This window comes from Lepisosteus platostomus, chromosome 1 (assembly GCF_059453375.1).
Source record: "Lepisosteus platostomus isolate fLepPlt1 chromosome 1, fLepPlt1.hap1, whole genome shotgun sequence".
NCBI classification, from domain to species: Eukaryota; Metazoa; Chordata; class Actinopteri; order Semionotiformes; family Lepisosteidae; genus Lepisosteus; species Lepisosteus platostomus.
This window is the reverse complement of record NC_142611.1, coordinates 81,071,420-81,086,395: the sequence shown is the minus strand read 5'-3', so window position 1 is coordinate 81,086,395 and position 14,976 is coordinate 81,071,420. Positions and strand designations below refer to the sequence as shown.

Here is a 14,976-nt window from a genome sequence, read left to right as displayed (position 1 = left end):
GAACCAGCAACCTTCCAGTCACAGGCGCAGAGCCTGAGCCACAGGGCCACCACTCATCCCCCATACATTCTTATAGTATGTCTGTGACAGTACATACTGTACATCCTAAGAGAGTGCATCAGAAGACTGACATTTATTAAAAATACAGCTTTATTTATAAATTAATTAATAGGAACACAAGGGACAGGGCACCACCTGCAGTACAAACACTGTAAAGAAAGACTCCTCACTTTGTCACTGCAGGAGTTCAAGCCCTGGTATCAAAGGCACTTATACAAACCAAGATTTACAGCAGCGTATCTCAGATACACTGACAACAACACTCAAAGCTTGTGCAGTATTTTACGTTTCTGACAATGTTATTCTTATTCTTTACATTCAGTGATTTACAAATGTTTAATACTAAAAATACATATTATGATATTCAACCCTATTTCTGCTAAGACAAAACTTTTTTTTTACCTGGATGTTTCAACATTACCGTAGTGCTCTCACTAATAATACCGCACTCAAAAAGTCAGTTCCTCACAAGGTACATCCCTGATGCTCCTTTAGAAGACGCTATGAAACATACCATAGCGCAGTGAAGCATTAAACAATCCTAATGGGTGTGAACGTAAAACTAAATACAAAATGTTTTCACACACATCAGAGTGTATTTTACTGAAGTTGAGAAAAAGATTAGTGCTGCTTTCACCTTTGGAACAAATTACTGCTTTTCACTCTCCAATGAAATGACAGAAAGAAACTTTTGCTAGATCATGATTCAGAATAATGAAGCGTGAAATTCAGTTTATTCAGTTTGATAGGGAAGTCTTGGGAAATAGGACAGGATCCTGGGAAACAGGGCTGTTGAAGGAATCCTTCTGAGGAGCTGCTGTGAGACTGCTGTAGCTCAGGGCAGGTGACTACAGCAGGGGTGCAGGATCCAGCTCTTTCACTACCAGTGGCTAATTGGCATCCAGGTGGGGCTGCACACTGGTGGTGGTGGAGGGGAGTCCCCATTACCTGTAAAGCGCTTTGAGTGGAGTGTCCAGAAAAGCGCTATATAAGCGTGAGGAATTATTATTATTAATTGACCTCAGGAACTCATTCATTCAGGAACTCAGGGGCTTCCTGTCTGCACACCCTCTGGACTGCCTGAGAAGCACCTGGACCAGCTGGAAAAACATCCAACATGGATGCTGCTGTCTACATTCAAAAAATAGCATTTTTACCAAATAATACAAGTTTTGTTACTAGACCAAATGAATTAGATATATACTTTTATAGATAATCCTGCCTGGGATGAAGTCAAGCACACAGATGTAAAGATAACTGTGCTGCCGGACATGTTGACACTGAGAAGTCCACAACGCACAGCTTCACACTCCAAGAGCATCACTCTCCCTCCTCTCAAACAGCAGCATCCTGCCCTGAGCTTCAGGGCCACACCAGGGAGCCCTTCAGGGCTACAACACTCGGGGTGCTTGAAGGAGCCGGCGGCCATATCACCCTGCAACTCACAGCTGGCGGCCCAGGGGTGAGCCTCACCTGGGAGGGAGACTCCTGGGTAAAACTAAGGTTGCTGCTAGAAAAGGTATTAGAAGGGCCAGTAGGGGGCGCTCACCCTGCAGTCTGTGTGGGTTCTAATGCTCTAGTATAGTGATGGGGCATTTACTATACTGTAAATATGGCGTTTCTAAAAAAACAGTAGGGGTGTTACCCTGGTGTCCTGGTCAAATGTCCCCCTGGCCTTTACCAGTCATGGCCTCCTAATAATCCCCGTCTCTGAACTGGCTTCATCTCTCTGCTCTCCTCCCCACTGAGAGCTGGTGTGTGGGGAGAGGACTGATGGGGCTGCACACTGGTGGGGGTGGAGGGGATCCCCATTACCTGTGAAGCGCTTTGAGTGGGGTGTCCAGAAAAGCGCTCTACAAGCGTGAGGAATTATGATTATTATAAGAAACCAGCTTGCTCTTCTATGGCACAATCAGAAGTGCTTCAGCGTCTCTGGTACCGGAGGCTCAGGGCTCGGTCACCTTGTGCAGGGTCAGCCTGGTGCCGGGGCCGACCCAGAAGGCGGGGCACAGCACCTGGGAGAACCTGGCGGTGTAGGTGTGCAGGAGGGCCGGCTGGGGCCGCGCGCTGTAGAAGGACAGGGTCCCCTCGTCGCAGTCCAGCAGCACCCGCACGCGCTGGACGTGGCCGGCGAGCCGCGGGGCGGCCTGCCGGTTGTTGTGCCACGCCTTCAGGCCGTCGAACAGGCTGTACAGGCACCAGGAGTCGGCGTTGTACCCCAGCAGGCAGTCGTTGTCCCAGCCCTTCCTCGGGAGACCCTGGTAGGCCACTCCCACCGCCCAGTTCCCCGCCTTCTCCACCTGCACCTCCCAGCACAGGCTGCCCGAGGGGACGCCCTGGGCGCACAGCACCTGCGGGTGGTGGTCGAAGCGCAGCGGGTGGTCCGGGTGCGGCTGCCTCTCCTTGGTGCCCGTCACCGTCAAGCAGTCGGCGGACACAACCAGGTTCCGGGAGGCCGTGTTTGGGTCGAAGGTCACGGCCAGGTGCGCTGGCAGGGGACAGGCACCGTCAACTGACGCAGGAGTGACGCAGCTGAGAGCCGCCTTCCTGTACTCCTCTCTTACTGAACACTTCCTCTTAGGTGCTCCCTTCTGAGAAGGCTTTAATTCATAAAGAGCGCCACCCCCAACAAAGCTTAAAATTGCATTTACTCACTGATATATGATGTCTATTGAATATACTGTATTCTAGATGTATGTAAAGGGGTTTATATGTTTTCTTGGCTCGTGTTCCTGATGTAAACATGTTAAGCCCGTGGCCGATGGGCCCCGAGCTGGCGGGCAGCAGCAGGGCCAGGCAAGCAGGTACCTCGTCTCCTGAGCTTGAGCCCTTGCAGGACGCGGAGCAGCTCCTGGCTCTTCTCCGTGAAGGCCTCCAGGTGCTGCTGGCAGCGCTGCAGGGGGTCCGTCCTGCTCTGGTGCGCGGCCCTGGGGCCCCACTCCTCCTCCTGCAGGACTGCCTCCACCCTGGCAGGCACGACAGAGCCCCCGTCACCCGCGAAGCGCCCACACTGTGGGCACGGTCGCCACACGTCACCCTGCAGCGCCTCACTGCCACAGCAGTGCTGCAGCTCAGAACTCTTCACCAACAGCGACAGCACACACACACACAGTAAGTACAATATTTTCATATGCAAGAGTTACTTGATGGCTCAAATGCAATTTTATAAAGAATTACTGTGCAGGAGCCGAGAACAGGGAATGCTTTCACTCGGGGGCTGTGATATTTGGTCACATACCTGTTTTTGACAGAGAGGAAGCCCTAGAGAAAGACAACAAGAACAGAGTCAGTTCCTTAGAGCCGAGAAATTGTCACCTTTGTTGCGTTTTGTTCAAAACCACTGTAAAGTTGACATCTGGAAATTTTAACAAGCTGCCTGGACAGCAGACAAATCTTAAGAAAAACAGGCCAAAGTTCGTCATGATACAGTAATTCGTCAACACTGAATTACAGGACACAAATGGAAAGTATGTGGGAGTACATTTAAAATCCAAAAGAAAATGCACTTCTTTACCCAAAGGGCAGCGGGTGAATGGAACAAGCTAGCCAGCCTGAAGCTGATATCCCAGTTTCTTTAAAAAAAACGATGGATGAGATTCTTGGATGAATAAACTACTAATAACCAAATGAGCTAGCTGGACAGAATGGCCTCGTCTTGCTTGGAACCTTTCTTGTGTTTTATGTTCTTACTCCTCTAAGCCTGAGCACTGTCCAGGGAGGCCTGTGTGGAAATGATACACACCAGGTAGCAAACTGAGCTGGGTTTTCTGTTTTCTACAGCTTGTAGAGGTGTTAGGGTTTTAATTTGAACCCATTTCAGATCCCTCGCTCTCTCCTTCTTCTGCCCTGCTCACCTGGATGCAGTGGAAGGGGTCTCTCTCGGACAGCAGCTCCTCCATGCTGGTGTGCAGCTCTGTTAGGATGTCCCTCTGCCCCTGTGTCTGAGCGACGCTCCTCTGCAGCTCCGCCACGGCCTCCTGCTCCTCCTGCTCCACACAGCTCTCCAGCTGGGCCAGGAACTCCTGCACGGCCTGCTGAAGCCCCTCGCAGGCCCGCCGCCCGCGCTGCCGGAGCCCCTCCAGGTCACTCTGGAGACACGCCAAACACACGCCGGGTCAGTCTGGAGACACGCCAGACACACGCCGGGTCAGTCTGGAGACACGCCAGACACACGCCGGGTCAGTCTGGAGACACGCCAGACACACGCCGGGTCAGACACACGCCGGGTCAGTCTGGAGACACGCCAAACACACGCCGGGTCAGTCTGGAGACACGCCAGACACATGCCGGGTCAGTCTGGAGACACGCCAGACACACGCCGGGTCAGTCTGGAGACACGCCAGACACACGCCGGGTCAGACACACGCCGGGTCAGTCTGGAGACACGCCAGACACACGCCGGGTCACTCTGGAGACACGCCAGACACACACCGGGTCACTCTGGAGACACGCCAGACACACGCCGGGTCACTCTGGAGACACGCCAGACACACGCCGGGTCAGACACACCAGACACACGCCGGGTCAGTCTGGAGACACGCCAGACACACGCCGGGTCAGTCTGGAGACACGCCAGACACACGCCGGGTCAGTCTGGAGACACGCCTGACACACGCCGGGTCAGACACACGCCGGGTCAGTCTGGAGACACGCCAGACACACGCCGGGTCACTCTGGAGACACGCCAGACACACGCCGGGTCAGACACACCAGACACACGCCGGGTCAGTCTGGAGACACGCCAGACACACGCCGGGTCAGTCTGGAGACACGCCTGACACACGCCGGGTCAGACACACGCCGGGTCAGTCTGGAGACACACCAGTCACACGCCGGGTCAGTCTGGAGACACGCCAGACACACGCCGGGTCAGTCTGGAGACACGCCAGACACACGCCGGGTCAGACACACCAGACACACGCCGGGTCACTCTGGAGACACGCCAGACACACGCCGGGTCAGTCTGGAGACACGCCAGACACACGCCGGGTCAGACACACGCCGGGTCAGTCTGGAGACACGCCAGACACACGCCGGGTCACTCTGGAGACACGCCAGACACACGCCGGGTCAGACACACCAGACACACGCCGGGTCAGTCTGGAGACACGCCAGACACACGCCGGGTCAGTCTGGAGACACGCCAGACACACGCCGGGTCAGACACACGCCGGGTCAGTCTGGAGACACACCAGACACACGCCGGGTCAGTCTGGAGACACGCCAGACACACGCCGGGTCAGTCTGGAGACACGCCAGACACACGCCGGGTCAGACACAAGCCGGGTCAGTCTGGAGACACACCAGACACACGCCGGGTCACTCTGGAGACACACCAGTCACACGCCGGGTCAGTCTGGAGACACGCCAGACACACGCCGGGTCAGTCTGGAGACACGCCAGACACACGCCGGGTCACACACCAGACACATGCCGGGTCAGTCTGGACACACGCAATGTCAGTCTGGAGACACACCAGACACACGCTGGGTCAGACACACGCAATGTCAGTCTGGAGACACACCAGACACACGCTGGACTCCCAGGACATTTTGGCTGTGGAGCCTCATGAGCTGCAGGAAACATCAACAGCTCTCCCCTCCAACCTGGGAAGTTTTTTTCTCTTATCAGTGAAGAGGTAACATCTGCTTCTTCTTTTATAAGCACATTAGCACATATACAATGAGTGCGGAGGGACATCAGGAGTAGGGGCTTACTCTTTAACAGGGACAAATGTGATAAATGCGACAGGCTTTAGTGACAAGGTCAGTCCAAAACACGATCACTCACAGCAAGCTTTATCCCAACCCAGTTTTATCAAAAGGGCATAATTAAGATGTATTACCTTACCATACAGTTTCTGATAATACGGTAACATAATGATGCATTCTAAACAGTATCTTTCTTGGTGTTTCCTTTGCCAATACAGTATCTATAAAAATTGATTTAACAGTTTGAGGCTCTAAATACAATGATTCAATTCCTGGGGTGCTCTCTGCGTGGAGTTTGCATGGTCTCTTTGTGTTGTCAGGGGTTTCTCCTGGGTGCTATGGTTTCCTCCCACAGTCCAAAAGCATACTGGTAGGTGAACGGGTCTGTGGGAAAACCGCCCCTGGTGTGAGTGTGCCCGTGTCCACCTGCCCCGTGATGGACTGGTGTCCTCTCTGAGCTCTGTCCTGCCTTGCGCCTCTTGCTTCCCAGGAGTTCTCATCTGTGAGACCCCAGCTTCAGGCAGTGACCCCTTACTCCTAGACTGACCAGACGGGCCGGATGACCCCTCTTGTTTGGGAACGTTCTTCTGTTCTCCTGCAGGAGCGCTGTAGGCCCCCCGGGCCCCCAGCACCAGGAATGGACACCCTCCTCTTCCTCCCTGCCTGCAGAGCACCGCAGCCCGCGCACAGACCCACCCACCTTGACCTGCTCCTCCTGGCGCAGCTGCTGCTCCGCGCGGCCCTGGCACAGCGCCAGCCTCTGGCCCAGGTCCTGCCTCCTGCCCTCCAGCCAGCCCTGCAACAGCCCCAGGCCCAGCCGCCACGCCGCCACGCGCCGGGGCAGAACAGAGAAACTCACTTTAGGGAATGGAACAAGAGCAGAGGGAGCAACACTCTTCGCAACAGTGGAGAGTAACGATTTTCAACTGCAATGATTACTCACAGCACAATTTAGGGACACCATAGCATTTGCAAAGACTTAGTTGAACATCACTTCTTTACCCAAAGAGTGGTTGGAGTATGGGACAAATCATGCTGTTGAAGCTGATGTCCCGGTTTGTCTTGAGAAACAGCTGGAGGAGATTCTCAGATCAATTAGCTACTAATTACCAAAAGGGCAAGATGGTCCAATTGGGCTCCTCTCATTTGCAGCAATTAACAATATGAAGTAAACGAGATTTGGAATTCATAAGACCCTATAGCCCCCCAGGGTTTGGAATTGCAGAATTGTGCAAATTCCAATGATTAAATTAAATGTTAATTTGTAATTGAAATGTTCTCAAATTAATCTTTAAGAACAATTCAAAGACACCTTAGCATTTCGAAAGACTGTAATTGAACCCTTTCTTAATCTGTGCATTAGTCTAATGAAAGAAGAAAGAGGACCCAGAATAGTACTGCTTCAAGGAGATACGAAGTCAGACAGCGTGAAAGGAGAACTCTGCAGTCCTGAGTCCAATGACACAGTGGAGCCCAACTCATGGCTCCCATCCCAAAATAACACTCAGTCAACTCCGCCGGAACAGTGACTGGCTCACATGGGTGCTTTCAAGCTTTTTTTCGAGCTTTTGTGGCCAAAAATGCACTGCTTTCTCAGTGATGTAGGTCTAAAACTTGTTTTTTCATTCCGGGAATGAAAGCCCGTTTCCGCCAGGGAGTTAAAAAAAACGCGCTATGGTATCTCAGAATTCCGACCCGGGTTCGAGCCCATGCAGTGAGCGGCGAGGGCAGAAGCCCTAGAACCCGAACCGTTACAATAACAAGACAGACAATGAAATATGGGCTATTTCGGAGTCGCAAATCTGAGATAAAAAGTCGCAATTGCGAGATATAAAGTCGTAAATCTGTGTTTTTAAGTCCCAATTCTGAGTTACTAAATCGGAATTCTGAGATACCATAGCGCGTTTTTTTTTAATTCCCTGGCGGAAACGGGCTTCCATATATTACCTTTGACGACTAATCAAAAGAGCGCCTTTAACAAGGGCTCCGAGGGAATCAGAATCGCAAGACCCGCATCAACTATCAAAGTCCTCCGAGACGCTCAGTATTGCAATTGAACTCGTGTCTTCGACGATGTGTTCTTCTCGTTACTACCTGAATGCCCTTTCCTGGAAGCTGAATCCCAGTGCGCCGCCCTCGCCTGGCGCTGCGGCCCAAGAGCGCCCGGCTGAAGGACCTCACCCATTTACCGCGCTATCCCACCCACCTGTACCCAGATGACCCTACTGTGTTGTACATGACTTCCTCTGCTCTTATTTCCTTTGCTGCTGCTGCTGTACCGGACGTAGTTCTCGATTAAAAGAGCCCGAGCTCCCGTCTCCATCAACGCCACGCAAAAGACACCCCAGCCCCTAAGAACGCATTGCTTTAGTATTAAAATATGTTATTGTCCCTGGTAACGTCCACGAATGTGCTCTTTTAGTTGTCAGGCGTCTCTTAATTGTCGGCCTGCTGCCGCCCATGAGAGGTGCCGCAGTTAACTCGTCACCCACCCGGAGGTCCTGCTGGGCGCCTTTAAACGACTTGATGTCGTGGCCGCGGTGCGGGCTGTCCACGGTGCAGAACGTGCACACGCAGCGCTCGCAGTCCGAGCAGAACAGCTTGTACACGTCGTCGTGCTCGGCGCACTTGAGCCCCCCGAGCTGGCCGGACGGCTCCACCAGGCAGTGGAGACGCAGGGACGGTTTCTCCAGGTGCGGCCGCAGGTGGGCGGCGCAGAAGCTGGACTCGCACTTCAGACAGGTCTTGGCAGCCGCGCCGGTGCAGTAGTCGCAGCTCAGGGCCGGCCGTCCTTCCTCCGATGACCGTTGCGACGCCTCGTACCTCTCCACTATGCTGGCCAGTTTGAAGTTGCGTTTCGGGCTGGGCTTCTCCTGGAAAGCCCAGGCGCACTCCGGGCACTTGTAGTCGCCCGTCTCTTCCTGTTTCCGCAGGACGACGTCCAGGCAGGATCTGCAGAAGTTGTGTCCACAGCACAGCATGTGCGGCTCGGCAAACACCTCCAGGCAGATCGGGCAGGTGAGCTCCTCTTCCATGACGTCGGCGCCGCCAGACACTGCCATGTCCAGCGCTCTGCGCAGGGAGACTGACAGCTGGACTGGGCATGCGTGACCCAGCGTGACGCGAGAGGGTTGTTACAGTTAAATGGAAATGTAAAAAAAGAAAGTGATATGTAAACTTACAACGGCATACATTTATGCATTCATGTAACATCTGCCTAAGGTTTGTTTAAACCTTCCAATTAAAAACACACATTAAGTCAACTAAATCCGTCTTTTTTCAATCTGCTTTGTTTGAATTCTTCCTGATTCAGTATTTATTCCCGTTTTGTTCCAGCTGAAGAAAAAAATCCATAAAACAATACTGAACTGTACATTCTCATCTGTTTTAAAACCCATTTATGCACACCACTGTAATCGCTACGAAACACATTGCTTAATCGCTACGAGATGTACTTTTCTGCGAGTTTTGAAGTTTGTTGATATTTACCAGCCTTTAATAATGTAGCGAGGATAATGTGTCAATAGTGTGACGAAGAGGGGGCGCACCCGGGCGGCGCATGCACCGCAGGACAGGCTGGGAGTTGTAGGCAGGGGATGGTGCGTGAGAGCGCAGATTGAACAACCACTGGGTAACACTAAGGCTGCTGCTGGAGGAGGTGTTAGTGGGGCCAGCAGGGGGCGCTCACCCTGCGGTCTGCGTGAGTCCAAATGCCCCAGTATAGTCACGGGGATACTATACTGTAAAAAGGCATGAGATGTAAAACCGAGGTCCTGACTCTCTGTAGTCATTAGCAATCCCAGGGCATTTCTCGAAAAGAGTAGGGGTGTAACCCCAGCGTCCTGGTCAAATTTCCCATTGGCCCTTACCAATCATGGCCTCCTAATAAACTCCATCTCTGAACTGGCTTCATCCCTCTGCTCTCCTCCCCACTGAAAGCTGGTGTGTGGGGAGTGTACTGGCGCATCATCCAGGTGGGGCTGCACACTGGTGGTGGTGGAGGGGATCCCCATTACCTGTAAAGCGCTTTGAGTGGAGTGTCCACAAAAGCGCTATATAAGTGTAAGAAATTATTATTATTATTATTATTATTATTATTATTATTATTATTATTATTATTATTACCATTACCATCCTAGTGTATGTATCAATCCTGAGTTCGAGTTTGTCTCTGTTGCCCATAGCTGGTTGATGGAGGCTCATAAAAGCTGTTTGTGTGACAAACTAGTGCATTGTTTGGTTCTTTTTCCTGTGCGAACCCAAATTCGCTACAATAATAATTCCTTACACTTATATACTGTGGCAAATAATGAAAACAGTCCCAAACATGAATTCTTCAAAGAATAGCTTCCATACAATGGATGAGCTGGCTAAAGCAAACAAGCTGAATGACTTTTATCTGAGTTTTGAGACACAGGACTGCTCTGGTGCATGTGATAGTATATCAGATACTATCACCGCTGACAGTAGTACTGGTAGGCTTGTAGTAAGTCCACAGACGATCACACAATCTTTCAAGCACATACAGTATGTGTGAAAAAGGCAACAAGCCCCGATGGCACCTCTGCCTCTCTTTTAAAAACTTACGTGGAGGAATTTATCACCAGCATGGTGCCCTGTCTTTCAGAAGTCTGCGACTCTCACTCTGTTCCAGCGCTGTGGAAAAAAGCAATCATCGTGCCAGTACCCAGAAAGCCTTGTCTCTCTGATAATAATGACTACAGTAGCACTGACATCTGTTATGAAATGTTTTGAGAGAATTATGGTATCCATGTTGTAATCAGAAGTTAACACTGTACTGGATCCATATCAGTTTATGTATAAACACAGGAGGGGCACTGATTATGCAATGAACAGCATTATGCATCTGGTTCTTAAACACCTAGAGGACCCCAATGCCTATGTGCGGGTGTTGTTTGTTGACTTCAACTCTGCGCTCTCCAGTTCTGTTCACACTTTATACAACTGATTGTACAAGCAGTAGTCATAGCAACTTCATTTTCAAATTCTCAGATGATACAGCTGTTCTTGGCTTAATGCATAGAGGAAGCAGTTCATCTGTGTACATGTCAGAAATCCAAAAGTTTGTGCAATGGTGTGACAACAACAATAGCCTAATTTTGAATGCTAATAAAACAAAAGGTATAGTTTTCAATCCCAGAGCAGTTGGTGATCACTCACATGTAGTAATCCACAACAAACCTATCACCCAAGTTGATTCATATAAGTGCTTAGGAGTACACATAGACAGTAACCTGTGCTGGACTACTCATGTTGAGAGTGTTTGCTCCAAAATTCAGCAGCGCTTATATTTCTTGTGAAGTCTAAGAGTGTTTGGAGTTCGACAGGAAATAATGCTACTCTTTTACTTTACTGTAATCGAGAGCATTATTAGATATTGCATAACGGTGTGGTTTGGTAATTTGTCAGTTCAATCAAAATTGCAAATTACCCATCTCATCCAAACAGCTTTGAAGGTCATGGGAGTGAAACAGCACCCCTCCCTGCAGACAATCTTTGAAAAATCCCTCATCAAACAGGCAGAAAAAATTATATCAGATCCCTCCCACATCCTCAATTCTGAATATCAACTTCTTCCTTCTGGCAAACGTTTTAAGGCTCCCAAATGTCAGTCAAACAGATACAAACATTCCTTTGTTCCACGTTAAAGCTGTCAATGCAAATGTCAAGGATAAACACATTTTTTGACCATTACATTCCACTTGTGTGCAATATGTTTTGTAATGTGTTATAAATGTTCTATGTTGTTATGTGTTATACATGTGCATTAGAGCAATGTGCAATGTTTTTTTTTAAAGGTACAGAAGTGCTGTGTGTCCACAAAAACTTTCCCTCAGGGGACAATAAATCTTATCTTATATAACACTGTTCTAGACACTCCCCTCAAAGCTCTTTACAGGTAATGGTTTCCTCCCACAGTCCAAAGACACACTGGTAGATTAATTGGCTGCTGGGAAAACTGCCCTGCTGTGTGCGTGCGTGTGTGTGTGTGTGTGTGTGTGTGTGTGTGTGTGTGTGTGTGTGTGTGTCTACACTGTGATAGACTGGTGTCCCGCCTAGGGTGTGTCCTTCCTTGTGCCAGCTGCTTGCTGAGATAGGTTCCAGCTCCCCCACGCTCCTGGACTGGACAAAGCAGTTAGATTTGTTAGATTAGTTTTGTATGTGTGCTGTCTGATCTGCTCTGCATTGGAACTCCCTGTCCCCCTGGTCTGTTCGTGCTCACCAGGGCCTGGGGGACAGACACTGTGTGGACGAGTTGGTGTTTGGGCCCGGCTGTGCAGCTGGAGCAGTGAGCAGTGAGGTTGTGCAGCAGGCAAGAGCTGGGTGCTGTGAGTACAGGAGGGGTCTGTGCTGACTTGCACCTCTGTCCAGAGGTGCCGGAGACCCCAGTGTTGGAGTGGCAGAGCGCCCCCACGGTGCCAGACCTGAGCTCTGGAGTAAGTCTCTTCTCGAGTCGCTGGGTCACTGCAGTATGAAGGAGCAGGGCCAGCTTCAGAGATTCCCGGGACACAGAAAAGACTAACCTTCCTGTCCCAGGGAAAGGAGGAAGAGGCAACTTCATAGCAAGAGCTCTGCCTCACAGTTTTTTTTCTTACTGTTACACTCTCTGTGGTGTTGATAAAAAAAAAATTCTAAAACTGGAACAATATATGCACACCTGGTATATTCCACAACCTAATAACATCAGAACATACAATACGAGTGCATGCAAGATAGACACAGAGAGAACTCCAAGTCCCACTGCCTATAAATACTGTTGATCAATAATGAAAGCATTTGCTTATTTTTCTATTAATGGAAGCATACCTATGATTTATGAGCACTTCTTATTTTTTACCCAGAAACAAAAAGTTGTGCCTTAAAGGCTTAAAGCGCAACCCTATGAGCAGAGGTGCACTTCCCGAATCCTGTCACTAGAGGGAGATAAAGAACGCAAATTCAGCTCCAGGTGGGCTCGACACCGCCAGAGATCAGCGGTCGTGCACAACCGAAGAGCTTCAAAGAATGGAAAGAACAGAGCATCAGCGAAAATGCACACAGAGTGTTAAAAAAAAGGCCAGCAGCCTTAAGAGTCTGAAATATACTTACTTGATGGTTTTGGGGTCTTGAGGTCTTTGATCTGTAGTTTCAGTTTTGAAGGATTGTTGCAGGATAAGACTGTATGAACGCGTAACCCGCTGATCAGGTGCTCTGTGCCCTAGGCTGTAATAGATACAGAGCCAGTCATGTGGATCATGGAAACTCTGAAACAATGTCAGTTCAGGTCCATTTATTGTTATGAAACTTCAAACTCCGGGACCCTGTAGCAGTGGTGATATAGTACTGTATGTGATTACATGCTTTATTGGCTCAGACGGGAAATTTGCTTTGCAGGCAGGTATAGAGATGTAACACAATACATAATGCATTTAACACAACATGAATCCATTAACAAATCTTATGCACGAATAAAATTAAAAAAGCAAGTCAGAAACTTAAATAATCCTCATGATCAAAAATAGATCAATAAAAAGTTTGGATTGTCATTGGGTGAAATATGTATGTAAGATTCATACCTGATGAAAATAAAATACAGTAGAACAATTAATTACCTGTGCAAACTGAGCTGGTTAATAGCCACAGGAATGAAAGATACCTTAGCTGTATTAATAATAATAATAATAATAATAATAATTCCTCACGCTTATATAGCGCTTTTCTGGACACTCCACTCAAAGCGCTTTACAGGTAATGGGGTCTCCCCTCCACCACCACCAATGTGCAGCCCCACCTGGATGATGTGACGGCAGCCATAGTGCGCCAGTCCACTCCCCACACACCAGCTCTCAGTGGGGAGGAGAGCAGAGTGTTACTCTTGAATAGAGGCAGTCTAAGTCACGGTGCAAGGGGTGCGCTGTGCATGATTTTCTTGGTACAGATGTCTGACTGCAGTAGCTGTTGTGCACCAATAACTTTGTTGAGTGAGTTCCTGCTCAATCAGTTCTTATTGTGTGTGTTTAAGTTACCAAACCATGATTTTGTAGTAAATATCAGGACAGATAAAAAAAAAGTTATATAGAATAATATTTTTTACTACATACAACAAAGAGCAGAGTTTTCTCAGGAAAAACCATTGCTGTTGGCTGAGGGTTAACACTTCTACTCTTCCAAGCAGCCCTGGGATCCACACTGACCAATTATTCAGGACTTCAGCTGAACATCTCACCCCTACAGCTCAGTTTCCAGTCACCATACTGGGGCACTGGATTGAAAATCCAAGTCCAGAGAGAGGGGCACCACCTTCTGGTCCACCCAGGGTTTCCTTAGAGGTCCCTAATCCCAGTTCTAACTAACCTGCAAGGTCTTAATAACATAAGATGTCATTAGGGTGTTTTGTTTGTTAAGTATTCAAGTAGTGCATTGTAATTCAGTATGCCTATATATTCCAAATACTGGCATTTGCAGTGCAAATAAATATTTGCAAAGGTTTATAATTGAACTAACTCACTTTGTACTCAGCAGGACTGGAGGCCAGAAGAATCTGCAATGAGACCTGCTCCTTGTGACTGCAGCAGGGTGCGCTGCAGTGACTGAAACCCTGGGTAACAGTGACCTCTAGTGGCCGGTCGTGTCATGTCTAAGTGTTCCTGCAGGCCTGGGCTTGACTCCTGTAACTCGGCCCTTTCAAACACCAGAACACACCATTTCACCCACATCCCATAATGGCTGTGCAGGTCAGAAAATGAGATTTTCTGACTTACAGGATGCTCACGCATACTCTGACGTTTATACAATTATCTACATAATGCAATATTTTTCCAGAATGAACAAAAGTATACTTTCGATGTGCTGCACATAGCAGGAAAATCCCATAATGGTAGTAGCTTTCTCACAAGGAAAGACCACCCAGCGAGATCACACTGCTGAATTTAAAGAATTAAAAGACACTCAGCATCCATCCCACAATTCTTCAAACTGTGCAAAATATGTTGAAATAGTTTTCTGCTGGAATCTTAGTTTCCAGTTTACTTCTGTGTCCTGTAATGCTCTGACAGTCTCCAACTACAGCGCATGTCTACAACTGGAGACACATAGAAGTTACACCAGGTAGTAGAGATGTAGTAGGTAGCAGTTTCACAGAAAGCTTTTTGGCAAGACCAATAAATTTGGCCTTGCCATAGCTGAGACAATTAACAGAACGTTT

General features: G+C 49.1%; 1 protein-coding gene across 1 annotated transcript; it reads right to left on the bottom strand.

Moving 5' to 3' along the window:
* Positions 1–132: 132 nt before the first annotated feature.
* On the bottom strand, positions 133–9,294 carry LOC148679034 (E3 ubiquitin/ISG15 ligase TRIM25-like). The gene is made up of 6 exons (XM_088638846.1): positions 8,264–9,294; positions 6,472–6,567; positions 3,915–4,148; positions 3,299–3,321; positions 2,869–3,026; positions 133–2,548 (listed from the first exon to the last, which is right to left on the bottom strand). Exons 1-6 carry the CDS (start codon positions 8,831–8,833, stop codon positions 2,007–2,009), a joined length of 1,623 nt encoding a protein of 540 aa, XP_088494972.1. The 5' UTR covers positions 8,834–9,294; the 3' UTR covers positions 133–2,006.
* Between the last annotated feature and the right edge of the window lie 5,682 nt (positions 9,295–14,976).

Excerpts from the sequence above, each read along its gene's own strand:
- LOC148679034 (XM_088638846.1), bottom strand. The coding sequence starts at position 8,833 with ATGGCAGTGTCTGGCGGCGCCGACGTCATGGAAGAGGAGCTCACCTGC. Across the intron at positions 6,568-8,263 it reads GCGCCCAGCAGGACCTCCGG|GGCTGGCTGGAGGGCAGGAG; the intron begins GTGGGTGACGAG and ends GGGCTGTTGCAG. Across the intron at positions 3,027-3,298 it reads TTCCTCTCTGTCAAAAACAG|GGTGGAGGCAGTCCTGCAGG; the intron begins GTATGTGACCAA and ends CGTGCCTGCCAG.